Genomic DNA, 25053 nt, shown 5'->3' with positions numbered 1-25053 from the left:
CATAAATGTTCAGTGGGGTTCAGATCAGGTGAGTGTGGAGGAAAGTCCATGACAGTCAGCTCTCCTTGATCATCTTTTGTCTTCAGGTCACAACAGTGTTTGTCTCATTCTCCTGCTGCAGAATGAATCCTTCTCTAAAAGTTGCAAACCTGACAATGAAGCAGAATGGAGAGCTGCTTCTCCTTAGTCAGGGTGGAGTTGAGTCTCTTCAGGTGTCCAATACAACCCCAGAGTGAATATTCTCAGCAGCATGTTTCACTGTGGGTCTGATCCACTGCGATATCACTGTCTCTCCTGCTGGTCTCCTGCCACAGATGTCTGACTGGGATTCATCAAAAAGTAGGAATTTTTAGCTATCACCAACTGCGAAACGCTGTTCCGTCTTAGCTCGGTCCAAGTTGTTGTCCTTGTTTTAACCTCCCAAGAAGATGCAGATTCTACTTGTTCTCTGAGACTTTAGTAGGCAACTTTCTTTTGACAGGACTTTTGCTGATTGGAAATATGCTTTTCATTTGGTAAATTCTGCATCTTCAAAAAAGTTTGTTTGTTGACCTTCTGATGGTGTGTTTACTTTTAGTCTGCCTGATTCTGCTTTGGATACAACTGCTCCAGCTTCCACAAAGTGTTTTAAAGGGAAGAGTACTGGTACCTTGGAAACTGACAGCCCAGCCATGATTTGATGCTGAAAAACACCCTCTCTGTTCAGAATAACACAGTTAATTCTGACACTTTCACTTGGTTCTGATGCCATGTTTTCTCACAGTGTCCCACAGTGAGCAATGTAGAACAACCAGCAATCCCTGCAGATACATGTAGCTGAAGAGGCCTCTTTGAGACGATCAAATCCAGTGTCATCTGAAATTGCTTCAATGGAAGGGATCTTTTTTGTATAAAGCAGCTATAATAGTATATGCCACTAATTTGCTTAAAATAGATTGTTGACCTAGAAGTAGTGCAGAATATTTGATATATCAGAGCTTCCTGTGTTTTGAGATGTTTCTAAATCCTCAAAAAATCTGCTTATGTGTGGGTTTACATTAAATAGAATGAATTTTCCATATGGCATTTTCCTATTGTGGAGTGAAAGAACATGAAGGTGAAATAACTAAAATGAAACAAAGGAAAGAAACACCACAGTGAGGTCAGCAGGATGACATAACATCCTATCGCTACACGGGATAAATCAACAGTCACTTTTTTAGAGGCTAAGGGACAGGCTAACTTTGAAGTTTGCAGGTAACACAACATATTTTATTCATTACTACCATTACGCAGAATGGCTGAGCAAAAAAAAAAAAAAAAGCGAGAGATGGACGTTTTACCTCCCCAGTCTCACCTTTAACTGAGTGCAAAAATGAAGGGTCCACATCACATACTCTCAACACTGACTCTAACATTCCCCAGGAAAGGTCTGGTTTTCCATGGTTTGCTTTGAGCTGAACTTTGTTTTGTTTGGGTGTTGAGATGGTGCAACTGGAATCTGTTGCATTTCTATTTGTCATTACATGCACTGCAATGTACCTCAAAGAACAACACATTTGGTCCACCTATGCCAATGTTATTTGAAGTACAATATTGGAAAGAGAATCATCTAGAAGTGTCATGAGTCTGATGCACAAATGAGAATTTCTAAAATCTATAAATATCTGTCTCTATGAGAGCTTTTCAAGGGGTCAGGGGGACAGTAAATATGTTCATTGCACTTAAAAGTAAACCAAAGTCAATGATTTAAGGAGTGCACTTTGTTGGTTTGAGGCTCTGCTGCTTTAGAGTCAGCCAGTAATATGAGAGCAGATAGGACCCTGTCAGTGACACCAGGAATGTTTACCCAAACACAGATAACTGTCAGAGGATCCTGAGGTTCATGCTGCTATCTTCCAAGGGCCATTTTTCCCTTCAGTAGTCACTAACAAACCAGGAGAACGTTGTAATGGTCTTATATTTTACATACGGGTTGCTGTTTGCATGCTTTGCTGTACCTGGAATGTTACTTGGGGAATTAGCTTTCCGATGTCCAAGCTGCACAGCGGAGCATTTGGCTGCATGTCCCAAAGTCACTTCAGTATGTGCAGAGATAGTGAGGGAGCCGGGCTGTGGCTGCTGTCCAGTATGTGCCAGGACGGAGGGGGAGCTCTGCGGCGTCTACACACCGAGGTGCTCCAGCGGCCTCAGGTGCTACCCCAGCATGGATGCTGAATTTCCTCTGCAGCAGCTCATCCAGGGTTTAGGGCGATGTGGACAAAAAGTAGACATGGATGTCCCAACTGGTGTGGACCAGCAGGCAACAAATGGTAAGTTTGGGAAGAAAACTCCTAATAGAGAGATATCTTAGCTGCACTGATGATGGGTAACATAAGCATTTTACCCTGGCTCCACCAAAGGATGGAAATGCATTTCTGTATTCCCATTTCATTGTTTTGGTCTGTCATGCAACTTTACTGAGGGGAACTGGGTTAATCTTGCAGCAGGCTGTAAATCTGGGCTACTAATTGCATCAGTATTGTACTAATTAGAGATGCACTATTTTATAGAACCCTTCCCAAAATCCCAGACGTCTGTGTAGGAAACCTTCACAGGCAACAGCATGTCTCACTCACAAATTATGTTCACTCTGACAAGCTAACTCATCCACATGGGGACATGATACTATTGACGTGATTAACAAATATGTGACAGAAAACCAACATCACTATTAAAGGGGAACTTCGTTTTTTTTCAACCTGGGGTCTGTTTTCATATGTCATTTCATACATGTGAGTGAGGGAGAAATGAATTTTCGACATAGCTCCAGTATTTAGCCAGGCAGGCAGCTTCGCAGCTCAGCTAGCGAAAAGTATGGGGCAACTTGCCCCCCGCGTCAAAGTCCGCCCTAACATGCTTTTTTTTCCCACACTGACCAGCTCGGATAGTCTCAACGAGTGTCCCACAACATACTAGAGATGAGAAGTGAACAAAAACCTCCACATTACTTGGCGCTCGCTATTTGGGGGAAACAGCTGTTTCCCCCACCAGTGTTTTGGCGCGAGCTATCGTGCGGTTTCAGAACGAGATTTGCTTTCTAGCGTCCTGAGATCTGGTTACAGACCACAACAAATAGCGATCGCCAAGTAATGTGGAGGTTTTTGTTCACTTCTCATCATTCTAATCATCAATTAGCTTTTCAACATGATTAGCTAGCACAGTGTACCATTAGAACACAGGTTCTAATGGTACATTCATACTGGCATTGGTACTGGCAACACTGGTTGCTAGAAATGGGTCTCTGTACCTCCATATAGATATTCCATTAAAAACAATCCTTTCCATCTAGAATAGTCATTTACCACATATGTCTGGACTGTATTTATGATTAATTTAATGTTATCTTCATTGAAAAAATCTTTTCTTTAAAAAAATATGTAAATTTCTAGGTGACCCCAAACTTTTGAACAGTGGCGTACATTAAACAAACTTTAGAGGATGAGCTGGTTCAACTAAAGTCCTGTATGCTTTACAGTGTTTATTTCAGTTCTATTTCTGTGATTTAATCCACAGTAACAGTTTCGCCCCTGATTGGCCTTTTCTGAATAATGTAGTCTTAGGTCCCAGGGACAAAATGTCCTCGCCCTGTGGGTTATAATGCAAGTACAACATTGTGGTTTTTCAAAGCATCTTTTGTTCTGATAGGAAATAACATATGAGCAATAAGCTGAAATGTTACACTGTGACACATCCAATTTCCACACAGAGATGGGTAATCATTTGCAAGTTTTGTAAAACCAAAGAACAGTTTCTTTACTGTATTAGAGTCAATAGTCATCAGTTTTCTATAATACTGTAAATGTGTAACTTTGATGAAAGGATAAACACCAAAGGGCCACTTAAAAAACAGCCACACAACATTTATGTTTGAGAGCAGAGGCAGCTGATGCTTAGTCTTTGTTTCTGCTGTATGTTACTTTACTAGTGGTAATTTATTGATTGTGATAATGTTGCCATGGCATAAAACTGTCAGAGCACTATAAATGTTGGGTCTGTATGAACTTGTTTAGTAGACGAGTTCTCTGCCAAGTACCTTGCACAGTTTAATTTAATACAGACCTTTCCCATATTCATTGGGGGCCAAATTAATTAATTTCTACTTGTGTGCCAGCATCACCCAGCCAGCCAGCGTCGTCCTGTCATTATACCTGGGCATGAGGTTAAAACACAGCAAGATGAGAAGATATTGTTCTGAATCAACACTATATTTTCCCCGCATAACTCTTTTTATGTGAGAAAAACCACCATCTACATCAAACGTATTTGGTCACGGTAACTACCCAAAATAAATAAGCCAAAAATCTTGTCAAGCTTTGCTCTCCCACATTACAGTTATTAGGGACAAAGGGTCACTACTGATTCCTGAAAATGATTGTTGACATATGCAATGCGTTTGGCAGGCAGTGGCAGACCCACATCTGTGAGCGCAAACAGGCAGTATCCCTCTGATGAACCCATAACATGTCTGTAACCCATATATCCTCAGAGTTCTCATACTGGGAGTGTCTTATTGTGATGGAGGCTTTTGTTTATGGTGCTTGAGGAAGGCAATTTAATACCCATTTTACTATTAAAAACTTGGGAACAGGTTCAATTTTGAAACATGAACTTACAGTAAATATGAAAGATGAACACCTCAGTCAGTTTGTTTGTTTTTTAATGGAACGATCTCCATGGCAACAGGTGCAACCCAATTACTCAGACTGGCCTTTTTTGTATATACTTGCACACTTAGGCCTTCCACTGAAATATTTTCAGACGATATAAGACAGAAGAGGTGATATTCCCTCCCAGGAATCTTTTTTGTTTTTTTGACTCCTTATAACCACAGACATAGAGATTTTGATGGGAGAGGGTAATAAAAACAAACCCAATTCCAGTCACTGTAACTTTAGCTAAGCATGATGGGGCGGGCTCTCTGATGTGATTTACCATCTTTGGTGCTCAAACCAGTTAGAACACATAAAGGAGAAGCTGAAAATGTGCATCGTTTGAGACTGTGGTTTGCCCTCAGTTCACATTGTTAAGTTTGACTTTTCAAGCATAAGTAACTGTTATCAGATGTCCACATCTGTCCCCTGTGCTCCCATCAAAATGCACATTTTGGAGTCTTTTCCTGCAGTTGGTTGAGATTATTTTCTCGCTTTTAAATAACCATCACGCTGCTCATTTCAAAATGAACAGAAACTTGCATTTTTAGGCATTCTGTTGTGGTTATGTGGTGCGATACTAAGCTCCAATGGACATATTCTCACTAAACTACAGTAAACAGCATGTCAGCCCGAGTAAACAGTCCAGAGTTCAAATAAACCATTTTAGCTTAGTCCCACAGAAGCACAGTTCATACTCCCTCACAATTTTGACATTTGTTTTGTTTATTGTCCTGTTGATATGTTGATGATATTTACTGCTTCTGCTTCTCCATACTTTGAGCTGCAGTACAGTTTCTATAGAGCAACAGTTACAGAATACCAATACAGCCACAACAATAAAGCCCCATGCCTAGTATTATGTAGGTCCCTCTGTTGAATCCAAAACAGATCTGACCAGTTGAGTCATGAGGTGTCCTGTGGTTTCTGGTAATGGGACGCTGGAAGTAGATCTTTCAGGTCCTGTAGGTTGTCAGGTGTAGTTTCCAGGGATCGGGCTTGTTCCTGTGCATCTTTCAGAAGTTCGATCAGATGGTAATCTAGACAATTTGGAGGTCAATACCTTCAGCTCTTTATGTTCCTCAAGCTTAGAAGTAGGAGGTGTTCTCCCAAACATGGACCACAACGTTTTTGGTGTGGTGATTAGTGTCACCTTACAGTATTTATCCAAATGAAACCAAACATTCCTTTCCTTTAAAGTCTTAACAAAAGAAATAAATTCACTGTCTCCTATTAGGTGCTGAAGCCCATGGCAGATGTAAAACATCTGTCAAGGTTATACAACCTTATTTATACTAGTCACCAACATTTCAACATGTACCATACTTTCTGCAGGGAAAGTCTGTTGAGTGCTCTTTGTTCAGCATGACTCTATGTCCATTTGGCTCGCTTAAAAAGTAAGTTTTAGTACAATACTAAGAGCAGTTTGGGCATTTGCAATGTGGACAGTTTCTCTGGAGGCTTAAATAATTACACTGTCAGTCAGTGATTGGGCTTAACCTGATTGGACTGCATAACACCAAATGAAATTTGAAAAACAAGCCAAAAATGATGTCGGTCTGTGGTCTCACGGGGATTCGTGAAACTGTCACGTAAGTTTTAGTTTCGGTTTCGTGCGCACCAACACGATTTCGTCCTGTTTTTCGTGCCGCTCACCACGAAATGTTTTTCGCTGCGGTAATCACATCTGAAAGTGGTTTATACCGGCGGATTCATGACGATCTAAGCTGTCCATCGGCGTATACTGCTTGTGTGATCGCGTTTGCGGCCGCCGGCCGCCGGACATTCTTGAAATTCCTATGCAAATTGGTAAGTGTACCACCGGCTTATGGTTAGGTTATGGTTAGGGTTATGTTTAGGGACGATGTCATGCAAAATATAGCGTTGGATTCGCCACGGTTTTACATTAAAAATATAATATACACATTCTTTTGAAATACGTTCTGAGTGGCACGAAAAGTCCGCCGTTTAAAATACATTGGTGCGCATTTCGTGGTGAGCGGCACGAAAAACATGACGAAATCGTGTTGGTGCGCACGAAACCGAAACTAAAACTTACGTGACAGTTTCACGAATCCTCGTGAGATCGGGCTGGTCTGTTACAATGAACAGTCTTAATGATAGATGACTCTCACTGATCTTATTGACAGAACTTTCTCAAAATAGAAACACAGATAACAGTTTTCTCTAACATTCCTCACTACTTTCTTTATTTGGACAGGACAGTACATATTAATGAATGTACAATCTCATGAATTTACACAAGGTTGTAGTAAATAAGCCGGATTTAGCATAAGTGCTAATTTCCATCTGTTGTCCCAAACATGAAAGAATAGGGTTACAGATATTTTTTAATTTGTTTTTCATTTAGATCTAATCATACTCTGTAATCTCGACAACATTAAAGAGGTTCTGCACACTTTTGTAGTTGTAAAATAAATTTTATGACTGAACTGTGATGAAACACATCTATGCTGAAGTTGCATTTGTGCTCCTTCGTCTCTCTCTGGCTTGAGCCAACTGCTTGAACTGACCATTTCATCACTGCAGTCATCTACCACACTATTGTCTCCTTCAGTGGATCCGAGAGGGAAACAGTCCTCCACACCGCAGATGCAAGAAAATCACTGATCAGTAGGGCTAATCAGGGAAACAGGCTTCAATTTGCTAGGTTGCATACAGATTCGACTCTGGAGTAACTGAAGAAGGTCATGTGGTCTGATGAGTCCAGATTTACCCTGTTCCAAAATGATGGGGGCATCAGGGTAGGAAGAGATGTGGATGAAGTGATGCACTCATGCCTAGTACCTACAAGTCTGTGGGGGTTAGGGTTATGATCTGGGTTTGCTCAGGTTCAGCAACATTATATTCCCAAAGAAAGAGGTCAGCAACTACCTGAACATACTGAATGACCAGGTCTTTCCATCAATGGAGTTTTTTTTCCCTGATGGCATGGGCATGTTCCAGGATTACGATGCCAGGATTCATCGGGTTCACATTGTGAGGGACCATAATGTGCTGGAGAAGACTTTGGACAGAAGTCCAACTCTCCCAGCATCAATACAAGATCTTGGCAGAAAATTAATTCAACTCTGGACAGAAAAATATGCTGTGACACTGCAGAAGCTTATCGAAACAATGCCACAGTTAATGCATGCCATACTCAAAGCTAAAGGCAGTGTCACAAAATGTTAGAGTGTGCGATTATTATTATTTTTTGGATGGGTAGTTTATATACAACTCAGCTCAGTAACTAGGTCTCTAGTCATCACTGGAACTGTCTGAACTTAAACTGTTTAAATCTGATGCCAACTTTAGCTGCTGATGCAGGAACTAGTGTGTGATTTCTTCAGCTCTGCAGAGGGTGTGGTGGTCTGGCTGCTGGATGGGTGTATAGCAAGTCAGATTATCATGCAGGAGACAAGACTTACCGTCCCATTGCAGACCTGCAATTTACACTGACCTTTCTGGTAACTAACCACAATCTTTCCACTCCCTCAACCAGGAACCAACCATTGTTACTTTGCCATAACCATCTAACCTTAACCATACGTTAGCAGCCATGCACAGATATTGTAAGAAGCAAGAACATTGTCATTTAACTTAGGGGCAGGGTTCATGTTCGTAAACTATGCAGTGAAAAATCCCCTCTAGCTTTTAGGAAACCACTGCCCGCTGCAGTCCTTTTTTGCACTTTCCCTGTGCGTCTCTCTTTCATTTTCTCTCTCCTTCACTCTGCTCTTGTGTTGTCTATGATCTAAGACTGCCCTTGTTGCCCTGGAGGTGATCCTCTGCAGAGACTTGCTCTTTCTCCTTCACTCACATTCTCAGGTCTTTAATTATTCCATGTAGATTTGCATTTCACACAGTATGTGTGAAAAGGTGAAGCTATAAGAGATCACTTTAGGTGGGAGTTGCATGTGGGTGCCTGCAATTCTGAGAAAACTCCCCCTGAGGTGTAAATGGCCCTCCCTCCTTCTCCTTCTAATATTGAAGCAACTCATGCTGAGAAGTTTCATCTTGCATAACATCACTGTAACATAATTAGGTCAAAATTTACTGTCACAACAAGCTCATCATTCATACAAGTCATGCAGATGTACATTTCTGCATTATTTTTAACTTTAATAAATATATTGTGCTTGTGAGGTACTTTTCAGATTAAGATTAATACAAAACATGATCAGTTTGTCAAATATCATGCAATTTTTCAGCATAGTTCCATCTTGATCTAGCCTCGCCGCGCTAGACCCATGTTTCTGAAGGCACAAGGGTCTAGGGCCGCTCGACAGGGAGGGAGGCGGGCTAAAAGGTTGTCTTTCAAATCACTCTGCAGCAATTGGGTAGGTGTTACGGCCACCAGTATTGGTGTGCCGTCTTGTTTTGAGGTAGTATTCTGTTGGGCCTTTGTTTGGGAGTAATTTGTGTGTGGGTTCAGCTGGGGCTTTTTGCAGAGCCTTTGGAACCCCGCTGCCAGCCATTTCAGCTGATGACAGAGCTGATGACGACCTGCACTCCAGTCTGGTTCTCCCCGCCCTCCGGCCGTCCTGATTGGGCCACCCTCCAGCTCCTCCTCCTCCAACTAACCAGAGGCAGCCAGGCACCACACCTGCTACCTATAAAGTCCCACCATGCCATTAGTCTTGGTGGCTGGTATTTTGACCAGTCCACCCTGGTGCCTCTCTGCTCTGTGGCTCTGTATTGTGGTTCTGTGTGGTCTTTCAGTCTGGAAGCACTTGTGGTGGGTGCTACAGACAACTCCGACCTTCTGTTGACAGCTTTAGTTTAGTGTGGAGCCCTATGTGTCAGTGGAGACTTAGGCTCCAATTCGTAGTTTGCCAACTGTGTATAGAAGCCACTTCGTATTTTGAGCTTTTGTGAACTGTGCTCAGGATGTGCACCTGTTCAGAGGCACCAGTTTTGTTTAGTTTGTTTCGTACACCTTTTGTATTAGTTTTTGTTCCTGGTGGTGGGTGTTGCTTCTGTAGTTCTGTTTGGCGAAGGAGTTTAGTTGTTTTCTTTGTGTTTAGCTCAGTTTCAAACTCTGTTAGCCTTTGTTATGTTTTATTCTGTTCTTTGTTTTGGCAACACCCACTCGTCTTGTGTTTTATTGTCACTCTTCCGTTCCTTTTACTACTAAGCAATTTAGTAGTAAAAGGAACCTGCATCAAGTGCACAAGTCACAGTAACACGCCTTAAACACGCCTTAAATAACAATATAATATACTTTTACTACTTAACCTAAACCAATGCCATCTGGTTATTTTGTTGCACCCTGCCAACCCCTAGAGGTTGGATCGTAACAGTAGGTATACAACCAATCAGTGGAACAAACAGGCTGACGAAGTTCCTAGAGCGCCGGCGGATTGTGGCTAAGTCCCATTAGCTTCCCAAACAGCGGAGCCAACTGGTATATTAAGGATTTGCCATATCCCGTCGGCATAAGTCCAAATACGTCTTTCTTCTCAATGAAACACTTCAGTGCCGTCCTTTGTTTATCTTTCAAGTTGAATTTTAGCTTCAAATCTTTAAGGGCTGTGGCCAAAGCCGAGTCGAAAGATAACTGTTTATTGTGCGCTGGTTGTTTCTGTCAGAATCGTCGCGCCTCTGTCGTCACTTAGTTACGCCCGCCTTCTGACTCTACACTTCTTGGTGATTCGTCCGGCCAGTTTCAGGAGCATCCAGCCTCGAGCCTTATGGAGGGTAACTAGACCCACCCTGGCAGAGAATTAAATTCATTGCCGTGGGTTGTCTAGTGCGGCTAGGCTAATCTTGATCAACACTGCCCTGAAATCCTGCATCAAGTGCACAAGTCACAGTAACACGCCTTAAATAACAATATAATATACTATGCTTTGAATAAAATCAAAGTTTGGTGCGTAAATGTCCTCTCAGGTGGTTGTGACCAGAATCACTAAATTATATTAACATTAGTTTATTTAGACCTTGCAAATCAACATCCTCATGTCTACTTGCTATTGGCTCTTTTTTGGCCTACACCATTTGTAGTAATGTCTTAGTAGGTCATTATACCACAAGTTCTTACTAACAATCACATCAGATCAGGGGGTAATATTGACTGCAGATTCACTATGTTTATTTGACAGCTTTGGTTGCTATTTTCTTTCTCGACTGTCATTTTACATGCAAAAAAATGATGATGAGCTGAAAAAATCCATTGCACTTAAAGATTCTATCTATCTATCTATCTATCTATCTATATATACACATATATATATATATATATATATATATATATATATATATATATATTGACATTAGCCATGTTTAAAGTGCTTTGCTGTGAAGCTCACAGATTATACAACAACAGTTGAGGACACACTTGAATTTGTCCTGAAGGCAGCTCTTCTTCTTCCAAGACATTGTGCAGTTTTACCAGTTTGCTCATGTTTCCTGGAAAGAGGCGTTGCCTTAACAGCTAACGGAGGTGTGTAATAATGCCCATATGTGGATATTTAGGGCAACTACATATAACAAATCACCCTGCCTATAGTTGGGTATACATTGTAAACTTGCATATATGCATCGATCACTGTACCATTTGTATCCACCAATCTCTACAAAATATTTGTGTCTTTAGCTGTTGATTGCTCCCCTATGTTCATCAGCTACTAGCTATGTGTGTCAGCTGTTCAGTCCTGGGCGGCATGTATATACACTACTGTTCAAAAATTTCGGTCACTTAAAAATGGTCTTATTTTGGAAAGAAAAGCATTTTTTTTAAATGAAGATAACATTAAAGTAATCAGAAATACAGTCTAGACATTGTTAATGGGGCAAATGACTATTCTAGCTGGAACCGGCTGATTCTTAATGGAATATATGTACAGTACATAGGGGTACAGAGGAACATTTCCAGCAATCATCACTCCTGTGTTCTAATGGTCTAATGACATTGTGTCAGCTAATTGTGTTAAAAGATTAATTGATGATTAGAAAACCCTTGTGCAACTATGTTAGCACAGGAATAAAAGTCTGAGTTTTCATGGAAAACAAGAAATTGACTGAGTGACTCCAAACTTTTGAACGGTAGTGTATATGGGATTGTCAGATTTTTTCTAAAAATTACTGCTTTTAAATTAAATTAAAACAATGAAATTGTGGATCGTAAAGCCAAATTTAAGGGTTTAAAGATACTGAAATCTTTATTCAAGTGAAAATTTTGCATGTGAAATTATTAGAAACATTGATGAGTGCAGCTTTTAATTGAATCAATACTTGCTATTGACAAATGGAAGAACAACAGGCAGTGACATCAAATTTTGAATGAGATATTGTGAGAAGGAAATAGGAAATTTCTTTCAGAAAACATCCATCCATCCATTCTCTATACACCGCTTTATCCTCACCATGGTCGTGGGGGTGCTGGAGCCTATCTCAGCTGACTCGGGCGAAGGCAGGGGACACCTTGGACAGGTCACCAGTCTGTCTCAGGGCCACATATACAGACAAACAAGTACACTTGCATTCACACCTATGGGCAATTTAGAATAGTCAATTAACCTCAGCATATTTTTGGACTGTGGGAGGAAGCCGGAGTACCCGGAGAAAACTCACGCATGCACAGGGAGAACATGCAAACTCCATGCAGAACGATCCCAGGCCCACCCCGGCACTTGAACCGGGGATCTTCTTGTTGCAAGGCGAAAGTGCTGTGCAGCCCCCCTTCAGAAAACACATACAGAAAAAAGTAACTACAGATTAAGAGGTGAATTATTATATATGAGAACTGGTTCTCTGCACTGAAACATCAAGGCCATTTTATACCGCATATACTGCATAGTTCCACATATGACAGTGTTGAAAGTGTACATTTTGAAAAAATAAATCACTTTGACCCTTTTGCCTTTTCAGTCTGACAAACACTGTAGAAGCGCCAAAAGTTTCCTTTTAACAACTACAAAGGCAGCTTCATTGGTTAAGATGACACACAAAGCCACAAAGAAGCAGAGCAAGATCAAGAGTTGAAAGAGCTAGCTAACCGTAAAAGGTTTGAAGAGGACCTTCATTATTCTGTTGCTTTAGCCAGCTGTAAAGTGTTTGAAGTGGTCGAGCCTTAAGATGAACCATTTACACAGACAATGGTTTAAAGCACTGTTAGGTCACTTTCTTGGCTCTGAAAGCCCAGTCAAGTATTTGAGACACAGCTCCACTGTATACGATAACAGAGCAAATGCATTAATGCTAAGCAACTCTGGAAAGACATTACTCATTCTTTGCTATGAGAGAACTGTGAAAGCATTGCTTAAAGGCAATACCCAAAGCCAACACTCCCAACAGCTCGAGACAGGTAGTTTCTATGGCACTCAGACAGAATCAACAACACAGTATTTAGATGACAGCTGTTGGCTAAAGATGTGTTTTTTTCTCCTTGGAAAATGCTGTCATGAGTTTCTATAAGTGTCTATAGAAAACCTTTACAACCTGTCTATGTTTAAACAGTTTGCTTGACCACAAAACAGCATTCCTGCTTCTTTTGCTTTTGATTCACACATAGCAACAGCATTCAACATTTCTGAGGGGACGAGAAAACGATATCAGTTTTCTCAATGTTGTTTCAAACTGGTTTTATATCTGTATCTGACAGCAGACATAAATTAGTAATTTCAAGCTCTTTCTTGATCTGCGGAAGTTTCCCATGTGAGAGATTCTTCCGGTGTTTGTGAATATTGTAACACAACTTGGAACATAATTCTAAGCTTGTGTGCTCAGCTGGAGGTTGGAATTTATGATGTTCAGCCAGCCTGACACACTGTTGTGAGGGTAATTTGTATTCTTGACATTTTAGGTCTTGTTTGTGGCCACACTGTCTGACCATGTGAAGTGTGCCTATGTGAATCTTTTTAGTCTGACCAAGTACTTTATCAGATAGGAAAGATTTCCCTGTGTGGAAAGGGTATTATAGTCTTCAAGTGCCTTTAATTTGGGGCTGAGTGACAGTAATGTTTGCTAATTAGTCTGTCCACAACTACTCCCCAGAGAAATATTTCCTTAAATATTTCACTCATTCGCTGGAAATTTGATACACACACGTACTTCATTATCAGACCACAAATACTGGTACCACTTTAATCAACAACATTTTTGCTTTTATTTCATTGTCCATCATCATGAAGTAAAAATGCTGATTGCATAATGTAGTGACTGCAGAATAATGATACCAGAATCTTAGAATTCACACCATTGAAAATTTGTCTGTTGCAACTCCCTCTATGGGCGTCAATTTAACCCCTAAAAACTACAAAGCGTTTTTATCAATGAAGATAACTTTAACTTAATCAGAAATATCATCTGGACATGATTTATATAGTAAATAACTGTTCAAGCTGGAAACGGCTGATTTTTAATGGAATATCTAGAGCTAATTAGCCAATGGTGTTGAAAGGCTACTTGATGATTAGAAAACCCTTGTATATTTGTGTTAGCACATGAATTGAAGTGTGAATCTTCATGGAAAACATCAAATTGTCTGTGTGATCCGAAACTTCAAATGGGAAGCTGATGTTTGTTGGGAGACAATAAAGTGAACCTTGACCTTGAAACTTTTGAGTATAATATAGAGTAGTGTATAAAAGTTATTCTTTCATTAAAGTAGTCCTCTTCTTTTAGAATGCACAGATCTCCAAAGTTGCTGCCTCTGCCTCTCTTCCAAGTAGAAACCATGGCACTGACTGCTTATTCCATGAGCATATAAAAATTGACATGTTAACAAGGTAAAAACTTGATTTTATGACTGCAAACAGTGGCTTTCTGTCGCTCTCAATGAGACTTCAACAATTCACAGATGGTAGTTTGACTCTTCATGAGGAAACTGCATCTGTTGTCCTGGGTCTGATGAGTGTTGTCTCCTTCCAAAGAGCAAAGGCATGACCTGCGACTGACCCAGAGTTCACTGACACTGGACTGTGACGTCTGATTTCATTGTTCTTTGCATACATTCAAGGCCCCAAATGCAGCAAAGCAGCTCCAAAATACCACAGACCCTCCTCCATGTTTCACAGTGGGGGTGGTGTTCTGCATTCCTCTGTGACCATGGGGTTGATGTGCCTTACCAAAAACATGTCAACATGCATCTCCAGTCAGGCAGTTTTTTTGAAATATTTTTCTTTCCAAAGTACAGTCTCCAATGGAGCGTGCTTTCATTCAGTAAGGGACATAACATCTTGGAGATCTGCTTGTATGTGTTTTGAAGTTTTCGCTGATTCTTTTTCCACCATTCAAATTAGTCTCCTGTTCAATCTGGGGTCAGTTTTCCTATTGTGGCCACATCCAGGGAGGTTGGATACTGTCCCATGGACCTTAAACGTCCTAATAATATTAGCAGCTGTGATCACAGGAACATCAGACTGCTTGCAGATGGTCTTCATCCTAACCATGCATGGCAATTATTTTCTTCCTCAGACATCTCTGCAGACAACTGCTTTTCTTTCCATCGTCCATGTGTCCATCAGTATCCTGCACACAATGATGGCAGTTCAATAAGTTCTTGTCTCCATTTAAACAGAAAGAAGTACTTTTTGAAGTAGACTATTACATTAATCAAAGACAATCTTCTGTTTGAAATATTAAAACAAAACATTTGTTTATTGTGATTCCTTTTTCTTTCCACGTCCTTGACAGCCTGCTAGGGTCCACGTGATGGAAATTTCATCATCTCCTTATGCTCGCAAGAGCCCACATGGATCCCTCTGCAGACATTGACATGCAGTCCAAACTTTGTGTCTGCATGTCAGTTATGCTACAAGGGCAGTGTTGCACATGCTTGGCGTCAATGTGTATGCAGAGAATACATAGAAACGACCTAGTGTGCACGTAGTCCTCCCAGTGAATATTAAGGATGAGAAAGTAGCATAAAATCAACAACTCCATGTCTATGATGTCCACGGATGTCTGTGTGCTAACAGGAGTATACAAGAATGTAATCAAGGCTAAGGGGATGTAAATAATTTAGTTCATTTAGTTTTAGACGATCTTTATGGAAAAAACCATAGCATCTGTGTTGTATTCTATGGCAAATCATATGCATGTAGGCATGCATGGCAGAAGAACTTTCAGCATTTGGTGTCAGGGTGCCAACACTTTTCGTCATGTCTGTGCATGTCTTATTTACCATGAATTGGCAACTTCAGCTTCAGATGATCATTTCTTCTTTCAAGTTTCATTTGGCTAGTATTAGCAAGATCTGATAGCTAGATATAAAGCCAGTTTTAAAATAATTAAGAGTCAGGTAACTCTATACATCTGAGTCACTGAATGAATTATCATCTCAGTGTCACTCGTGGTGCTTCACTAGGTGCCTGCAAGTGTGTGCCTGCCTAAAGCTTCTAGCCTGACAGATCCACTGTTACAAAAAGAGGGAAAAAAAATACATTTGTATTTATAGAGAACAATCTGTTTATCTTACAAGAATTTTGAAAGAATGGGGTAGGAGTTGCAAATATGTCAATGCACCATGCACAACGATAATAGTATAATTTTATACACTGCTGTTCAAAAGGTTGGGGTCACTCAGACAATTTCATGTTTTCCATGAAAACTCACACTTTTATTCATGTGCTAACACAATTGCAAAATGGTTTTCTAATCATCAATTAGCCTTTCAACACAATTGGCCAACACAGTGTGGCATTAGAACACAGGAGTGATGGTTGCTGGAAATGTTCCTCTTTACCCCTTTGTGGATATTCCATTAAAAATCAGCTGTCTCCATCTAGAATAGTCATTTACCACATTAACAATGTCTAGGCTGTATTTCTGACTCATTTAATGTCATCTTTACTGAAAAAAATGCTTTTCTTTCAAATATAAGGACATTTCTATGTGACACCAAACTTTTGAACAGTAGTGTATATGTGTTCCAGTGTTAAAGCTTCCTTTTACACCTCTTATGGCCAGATTTCCTGAAACTATTGAAAATTGAACAAATGAGGTTTTGTTAGCCCATCAGCAAAGTTGGTAGAAATAGACTTCAAGACACATGTGATCTGTAAGACAAAGGTTTGTTGCAGTATAGAAGCCACACATGCTTAGTGTTCACACCTGGCAGAGTGTGCACATTGTACACGTGCACAGGCATGCGTGCACACGCACAGAAACATTCAGACAGTGTCATAGCTTGTGTAGGGAGCTCTGAAGACAGGGGGGCCTTTCCCTCTCAGGCATGATTTACAACCTCAGAGTTCTGCTTCAACGCTAATTACAGACACACACACACACACACACACACACACACACACACACACACACACACACACACACACACACACACACACACACACACACACACACACACACACACACAGAGCCTCTGGCAGGTAAGTAAGGTACCCAAAAAAAATTCTGACTCAGCACGAAAAGCTTCCATCAGATGTGCGTCCTCACGAGTCTGGACTCACCTCCAACAACTCTCAGCCGAGCTCAGCTCTTTAATTGACTGCCTTTGCCATGACTGTGCTGACTCCTCTGTTGATAAATGCCTGTACGGTTCAACCCCCTGCATGTATTTGTGTTTTACTTGCGCAGTCATCTGTGGCACAGTGTACAGCTCAGTTTCAGTTGTGTCTGTTCTGAATTACATTGTTAGCTTGTTGTTTGTGTCTCTCCTGTTTCCACCAAATGATGCACATACTTTGTTATAACAGGCAGCCAAACATTCTCACAGTGACCTGACTGCAAGCAAAAAGTTATAAACCTCAGTGGGCTGGATGCAGGGCTTTGCCATTTCACAAAAAAGATCTTAGCGCGGTCTGTCCACACTGTCGCCATAGTAATTACACCCATTGCAACGCCTGACTGTCCAGCATAGAATTAGTCACATGAAGTATGAAGGACACAGGATGCCTTGAGGACACACACAGCGACTTTGTCTTCTAATTCCAGGATTAAGACAACTTGTAAAGGGGCCTGTTATTAGAAGCATGGTTGCTTATAATAGCAGCTCGTGATTATAGAATGAGTAAATGCAGGTGAATGTGAGTGTGAGTATTTTAGACAGTGGGTTGTGAGATAGTTTCGCATGTGTTTTTAACATCTGCCTGTTTACTACATACCAAAAAACAGGACAGATATTACTGTCAGGCTCAAAGAAGTGAGTCATAGAAGGATTTCTAGGAACCTACCAAGTATTGAATGTTACAAAAGGAGTGAAAACAAAAAAAAATGTTGAATAAGCTTTGAATGGCTTTCTTGGATCCACACATGAAGTCTGTTTTCAAGACGACTGAGAAATATTATTTTGGACACATGCTACAGATTATACTGCATGTCTAACTTGGTTTGTGTGTTTATTTGTTACAGAGGTGCATGGAACCGAAAATCCACTCACCAAGAGACCTGCCATAGATGTTTGGTTAATTCAAAGCTGTGCCATTAGAAACCACAACAATGTGCTCAAAGCCAAGATGAAGACAAATGAACTCGAGGACCAACGAACCCAGAAAATGCCTCAGGTGAGGACTAAACCTTTGAACCATAATCTATCTAAAGGCTTGTGCTAGGATTTGTTTTTGTGGACCAGTTGATAGTGTTAGTTCCATTGCAGAGGCTGGTGAATCTAGCTACTAAACATCTTACATACACAACTGCTGCAACTCTGTGCTGTAACCTTCCCTGCTGCTTCATTCACCTGCACAGAGACACAGCAGAAGATTGCTAAAACTGAACAATTCCAGCAAGAACAGAATCTCAGTACTGTATAATATGGGGTCGTGTTTGTTCCCTTTCTTCCACATTTTCATCCTACGGCAGCACCCGTCTTACATGTTCTGTGTTGTCTTACAGAAGTGGCGCATGTCAGGCTGCAATGAAATGACCAATCTGTCCAGCAGTGACACATTGTCAATAATGCGCTGTGCATAAAACAATGTCTGGTACAGTGGTGCCCTCCTCTGGGCACTCTGTCACTCAAACAAACAGTGCACGAGCACAGACACACACGAAAGACACATGCTGTTAAATCATCAGCATTTAATGCACTTATATTGATTCTGCAGGCCCAACCCCAGCTCTGATCATGACTTCACCCTAAAGCTTTATGGCTCACTTGGTGGGGATGAGACTTTTGTTCTTCCAACAATTTTTTTTTGCATATTCATGTGCTTTCACAGATCTCTTGATTGTAATTCAAGAACTGTTCAAATATAAGACAAAATGCATCCAAGTGTCTGAAATTCTGTGGTTATCAGTTTAAATATAGGCACTGTGTATCAACCTTTGCAGATGCAGGCCTTGTGTTATAAACTCTGTCAGAGGGATGTTAAATCAGTATGATGTTCTCATGACCCTTTAAAGCATTTTCAGTACTCCCTCTGTCCATTTATTAACGTGTTTATCAGTTATATGCCAAGGTGTAGATACAGCATTATTCATTTTTATTTCAAGGTTCAAGGTTCAAGGCTACTTTATTTTTACCTGTGGGTAGAATTTGTTCTGCAGAAAGAATGATTGATGTGGTTTTCCATAAAAAAATACATATTGAACTTGATGGAGTGACAAGACAAAAAAAGTGCTCAGTGTTCCAGCCTTTACCAATATAGCAGCAAGGATACCGGTAAGTAAAAAGATAAGATAAAAGATCAGGACAAATAAAAACAAAACACAACAAAAAATCTTAGGGAAATAAAAGCAATCACTGGGATAAAAACCAGGATAGGAACATAGAATGTAAATGTCACAATAATAAATAGTCAAGAAATAGGATAAATAGACAGAATAAAATAAAGTGCAATGTCATTACTTCTTATTCAGCTCAGTGACAGCGACAGCAACGAAGCTGTTTTTATGTCACTTTGTCCTGCACCTTGAGACCAAAACCCTCCATCCAAAGGGAAGAAGCTGAAATTCACCTTGTAAAAGAATAGGATTCATTTTCAAAGATTGATGAAGCCATTCTCTGTAGTGTACAGGGAGGCTGGACAAGACTGTAACTCACCAATCAGGCGACTGCACCATCTCACTATTTGGTTCAGTGAGTTTTCTCTGTAACAGAGATCAGACTGAACACACCACCAAGCAAAAGGATAAAGCAGATTGGTCAGTGTGGAAATATGCAAATTTTCAGAGGCAGTGAAGGCGCTGATGGCCCTTTTTGCATTCAGATGGAGTTGTGTTAGTTTACATACCTCCTCATAATGAGCATCTTTATTATGAGAAGCAATTGTTTTGTTCTCCACACTGGTATGTGCGTTGGCAGTTGAAGGCAACCTATGCATTACAAACCCTGCCTACCTCTATTCTTCAGCACTTACTCAACATTTCACAGTCTCAGACGCAGCTCCACGAAAAAATAAAAACAATTCCTGGAAAATCCTCAGCGGGGTGGCGCACAAGCATGGATGTTCTGTTTCATGGAAATGAGCTTGGGCCCAGGGGGCTATGCATGCAGAGGCCCATATATGTCTCAATAAGGCAAACAATGATATGCTTTTTCTCATTTTCTCCCTCACTTAACTCACTCAATTTCAGCAAAACAAAATGGAAAAAAAGCAAAAAATAATAGGTGGTTAGGTACAATACAATTGTCAAGATCATTAAAACCAACAAAAGAGAGAATGCGGTTAAAAAGAGTTGTGCAGCTGGACAGGGGGAGGGACGGATGGTGTCAGGCATGGACGCATTTTGTTACGGGTGGTCATGTGAGGTCATAGAACTGCATAATGTAGGTTGTGTTGTCAGAGCTGGGTTCGTGCCAGACTTGGTACCGTACATATAGTATATACACTCACTAAATACTTCAGGAGGAACAAATCTAAACCTGCTTTTTCATCCAATGAGCCACTCATCTGGCAACAACTCCAGCAGGTGTAGGTCAGGAACTGCAGTTGATGTTCACATAAGACATCAAAATAGAGAAAAAGTGTGATGTCAGTGACTTTGACCATGCTGACCTTGTTGGTGTCAGACCAGCTGGTTTGAGTATTTCTCAAACTGTTCATTTCCTGGATTCTGACACATAACAGTCTCTAGAGTTTACTCAGGATGGTGTAAAAGACATACAACGAGTAGTATTTATGCAGTCCGGAATACTTTGTTGATGAGACATTAAAAAAGAATGGTCAGACTGGAGCTGACAGAAAGGCTACAGTAAGTCAGATTGCCGCTCTTTAAAACTATGCAGAGCAGTTCTTAATTACAGAATGATGGACGACAACAGCACTTCTGTTCATCAAGACCAGGTATTCAGGACCACTGTTGACATACACTACCAGTGAAAAGTTTGGGCTCACCCAGGCAATTTCATGTTTTCCATGAAAGCTCACACTTTTATTCATGTGCTAACATAATTGCACAAGGGTTTTCTAATCATCAATTAGCGTTTCAACACCATTAGCTAACACAATGTAGCATTAGAACACAGGAGTGATGGTTGCTGGAAATGGGTGTTGATAGAACAGTCATTTACCACATCAACAATATCCAGACTGGATTTCTGATTCATTTAATGTTATCTTCATTGAAAAAACTGTTTGTCTTTCAAAAATAGGCACATTTCGAAGTAACCCCAAACTTTTGAACAGTAGTGTAGGCTCACCAACACTGCACAGTTTAAGACAAGAGAACGTGGAACAGGCTGATAAATCTCTATTTCTGCTTGGACTACAGATGATAGGTCAGAATCAACAGCATGGATCCATGGACCCATACTGTCTTGTGTCAACAGTCCAGGCTGCAGCAGCAGCTGCTGCTCTAGTGCTGTGGGGAATATTTTCTTGCCATACTTTGGGCCCCTGAGCAGAAACAATCAATGTTTGAATGTATTTTTGCTAACCATGTCTCTCAATATCACATTCATACATGGCAAAACTGTATCCACAATTATGTTTGGAATTAAACCTATTTTCTGCCAGACTGAATTTGTTTGTGATGTATCCCAAGTATATTTATAATCAACATACCTTGGCTTTATTTTATTGCTTTACTGTTACTCCATTAAAAAAAAAAAAACAGTCATACATTAGATGGGGTGGGACCCAAAAAAGAGAGAAGAAGCTTAAAGCATGATGCAAAACTGTACATGCAGTACACTAAAAAAAAAAAAAAAAGCTACAAAACTGTTCAAAAGTTTGAGGTCATTCAGAAAATTTCATGTTTTCCATGAAAACTCACATGTTTATTCATGTGCTAACACCATGTGATGGTTGCTGGAAATGCTCCTCTGTACCCCTATGTAGATATTCCATTAAAAATCAGCCGTTTCCAGCTAGAATAGTCATTTACCACACTAACAATGCCTAGACTTTATTTCTGATCGATTTAATGCTATGTTCATTGAAAAAAATTATTTTCTTTCAAAAATAAGGGCATTTCCAAGTGACCCCAAATTTCTGAGTGGTCGTATATATATGAGGAAAGTTTGTTTAACATTAGGGATTAGTAACGTCCAGTCATGACAAGCTAAAGGATAAGTAATCAGTGAGTGGTGGTTGGCTGTAATGAGTGATAGTAAAAAAAGTCAAAGGTAGCAGTTACAAAAACTTTCTGATAAGATGCTGCAGACATTTTAAACTATGGACTGCTGTTCCCAGCTTACTGAAGGTGTTAGCTTCTATGGTTAACATCGACTTGTGACTCTTTAGTCACACATTTGGCATTTAAAAATTACGTGACATGAAACAGCCTTGAAATAATTAGACAGTGTCCTTTATTATGTGGGAGCAATAGGCAGCTCTGAAACTGGAGGGTATATGTACTGGCATGTGGATTTAGTCTGTCTTTAGTGTGAGAGAGGGAGTCAAAGACTGTAGGCGAGAGAGTGAAGGAGAGACCCAGAGAGAGAGAGAAAGAGTACTTTTCATCCATATGTTCAGATGTCTGATAAGGTTTGAGGCAGACTGTGCCTCCTCCTGCCCCTCTCTCTCATCCTCAGCCAACTAATCATAAGACCGAACTCCTTTGATCCCACTGGCAGACTGATGCAGCCTGTGTGTGCATTACAGCACACACTGGAATACATGCTAAGTGTGTGTTCCATAGTGTGTAAAGGAGTAGTATGCATGATATTTACACTACCGTTCAAAAGTTTGGAGTCATCCAGGCAATTTCATGTTGTCCATGAAACTCAGACTTTTATTCATGTGCTAACATAAATTCACAAGGGTTTTCTAATCATCTTTTAGCCTTTCAACACCATCATCTAACACAATGTAGCATTACAACACAGGAATGATGGTTGCTGGCCTCTGTGCCCCTATGTAGATATTCCATTAACAATCAGTCGTTTCCAGCTAGAATAGTCATTTACCACATTAACAATGTCTAGACTGTATTTCTGATTCATTCAATGTTATCTTTGTTGAAAAATTGCTTTTCTTTCAAACATAAGGACATTTCTAAGTGACCCAAACTTTTGAACGGTAGTGTATGCATGGACATGCGTGTCTGCACAGGTTTGTGTGTGTGTGTGTGTGTGGTCATGGCCACCAGCTGTGTTAAGTAGTCTGGCCACTCATGTTCCACTCCACCAGGCTCACATCAATAATATTGGCTGAACTTGCTGTTTGCCTAACTGCACCTCATAAAAATGTTAGCTATAAATGTGCATATTTGTGACATTTTTACAAGACACACAGAAGTATTTTATTTCACCATTCTTTTTCTTGGACAGAATGCATTCCTCAGCCTCCAGCTTTAACTCAACCTAACTCCTCATGATTTCATCTGTGTGACTTCAAGTTTTTTTATCTTTTGTATTTAACATCTGCTAAATAGCTGTTGTAATTGTTAGTGCTGGTATTAATAGCTTTCTCACGCATCGTTTCAGAGCGCCTGTCAGCAGGAGCTGGACAAAGTCTTAGAGGAGATCTCCAAAATTACTTCAGAGGATAACAGAGGCCCGCTGGAGAATCTGTACGGGCTCAAATTTCCAAACTGTGACAAACATGGACTGTACAATGTCAAACAGGTAAGCACATGTCTCTCCTCATCTTCTGCATGACTGAGAACATTGTGGTTAAATGAATTCACAGAGAACCCCAGACATTACCATTCTATATAATGTAATTTTGCATTTGTAGTTATGTTGATAGAAATGGAAATCTATACCACAATATACCAATATTTTCAAATTCTACAATAATGAAAAAATGCATCCCATCGAGCAGACAGCAGTCATAAAGACAAGAAAATCCTCCCCAGTAAACATGTACACTACCGTTCAAAAGTTTGGGGTCACCCAGAAAATTTCATGTTTTCCATGAAAACTCACACTTTTATTCATGTGCTAACATAACTGTACAAGGGTTTTCTAATTATCAATTAGCCTTTCAATACCATCAGCTAACACAATTTAGCATTCGAACACAGAAGTGATGGTTGCTGGAAATGTTCCTCTGTAGATATCCCATTAACAATGAGTAGTTTCCAGCTAGAATAGTCATTCACCGCATAAAAAATGTCTAGACTGTATTTCTGATTGATTTAATGTTATCTTCATTGAAAAAAACTACTTTTCTTTCAAATATAAGGACATTTTTAAGTGACCCCAAACTTTTGAACGACAGTGTACATATAACAAAACCCTTGACCCCTGCAGTGAGAAGATCCAGTTCCTGAGGGGGACATTTTGCTATCTTGCTTTGGGTCAGAGGGGAGAGTCACTGCAATCCATACAAAGTTGTTCTGACTGATCACCTTCAACCTGGAATGAAACATTTCTATCATGATGAAAGTGGTCTCTTCCAAGATGGAAATGACCTTGTCTGTGTAGCATGAAAGTCCACTGAATAGCTTGATGAAAATGATGATGTGATGATGAATGTTGCGGCCTTTAAAGTCACCAGATCTCAAACTAATTCAACAACTGATGTTAGAACGCTCTTAGTACTCTCTGCCACCATCTACAAAACATCAACTGAGGGAATATCATTTGAAAGAATAACATCACCTCCTCTCAAACCCACAAGGGGTCCTCCACCAGAGGCCTGGGAGTTTCAGGGTCCAGTATCTTAGCTGTTCATAGGACCGTATTCTTCAGGACAGAGGCCTCAGATATACCTGGAATCTGACTTAGATTTAGACTTTATTGTCCCCATGAGGAAATTCTTTTCCAAAGCACCATTCCACTTGATTTACATTGACAGAACAGTACAAAAACACACATTCTACAAAAGCACCATTTACCGTATAAGTGTAGTTTTCTCTGGCCAGATCACCTTGGCCTTTTGTTGAGGGTTTCTATAATAGATGGAATCATACTTTGGCCTAGCTGTGGTCGTCTGCATCTATGTCTTGAGGGGAGAAGGGGCTTTCTGTTGGAGCCACTCTCTCAGTTTGAGGTCACAGACTCTCATACTTCTGTTACCACTAGGACCATCAGGGTCTTGATCTTCCAGTTCCAGTTGTTCCTTTACTCACTGGTTTTCTCATG

The 25053-nt window shown here is 40.3% G+C and overlaps 1 protein-coding gene across 1 annotated transcript in view; it reads left to right on the top strand.

The window, feature by feature from the left end:
- The first annotated feature begins 1814 nt into the window (after window positions 1–1814).
- Window positions 1815–25053, top strand: part of LOC110951545 (insulin-like growth factor-binding protein 2-B) — a 28082-nt gene continuing 4843 nt past the window's right edge. Inside the window, exons 1-3 of the mRNA XM_022194654.2 lie at window positions 1815–2291; window positions 17988–18139; window positions 23449–23589. Of these exons, the coding sequence (XP_022050346.1) occupies window positions 1931–2291; window positions 17988–18139; window positions 23449–23589 (654 nt within the window). The 5' untranslated portion in view covers window positions 1815–1930. The remainder of the gene's footprint in view (window positions 2292–17987; window positions 18140–23448; window positions 23590–25053) is intronic.

This window comes from Acanthochromis polyacanthus, chromosome 14, assembly GCF_021347895.1.
Source record: "Acanthochromis polyacanthus isolate Apoly-LR-REF ecotype Palm Island chromosome 14, KAUST_Apoly_ChrSc, whole genome shotgun sequence".
Taxonomy (NCBI): domain Eukaryota; kingdom Metazoa; phylum Chordata; class Actinopteri; family Pomacentridae; genus Acanthochromis; species Acanthochromis polyacanthus.
The sequence above is the reverse complement of the archived record's forward strand: the minus strand, read 5'-3'. Positions and strand labels throughout refer to the sequence as shown.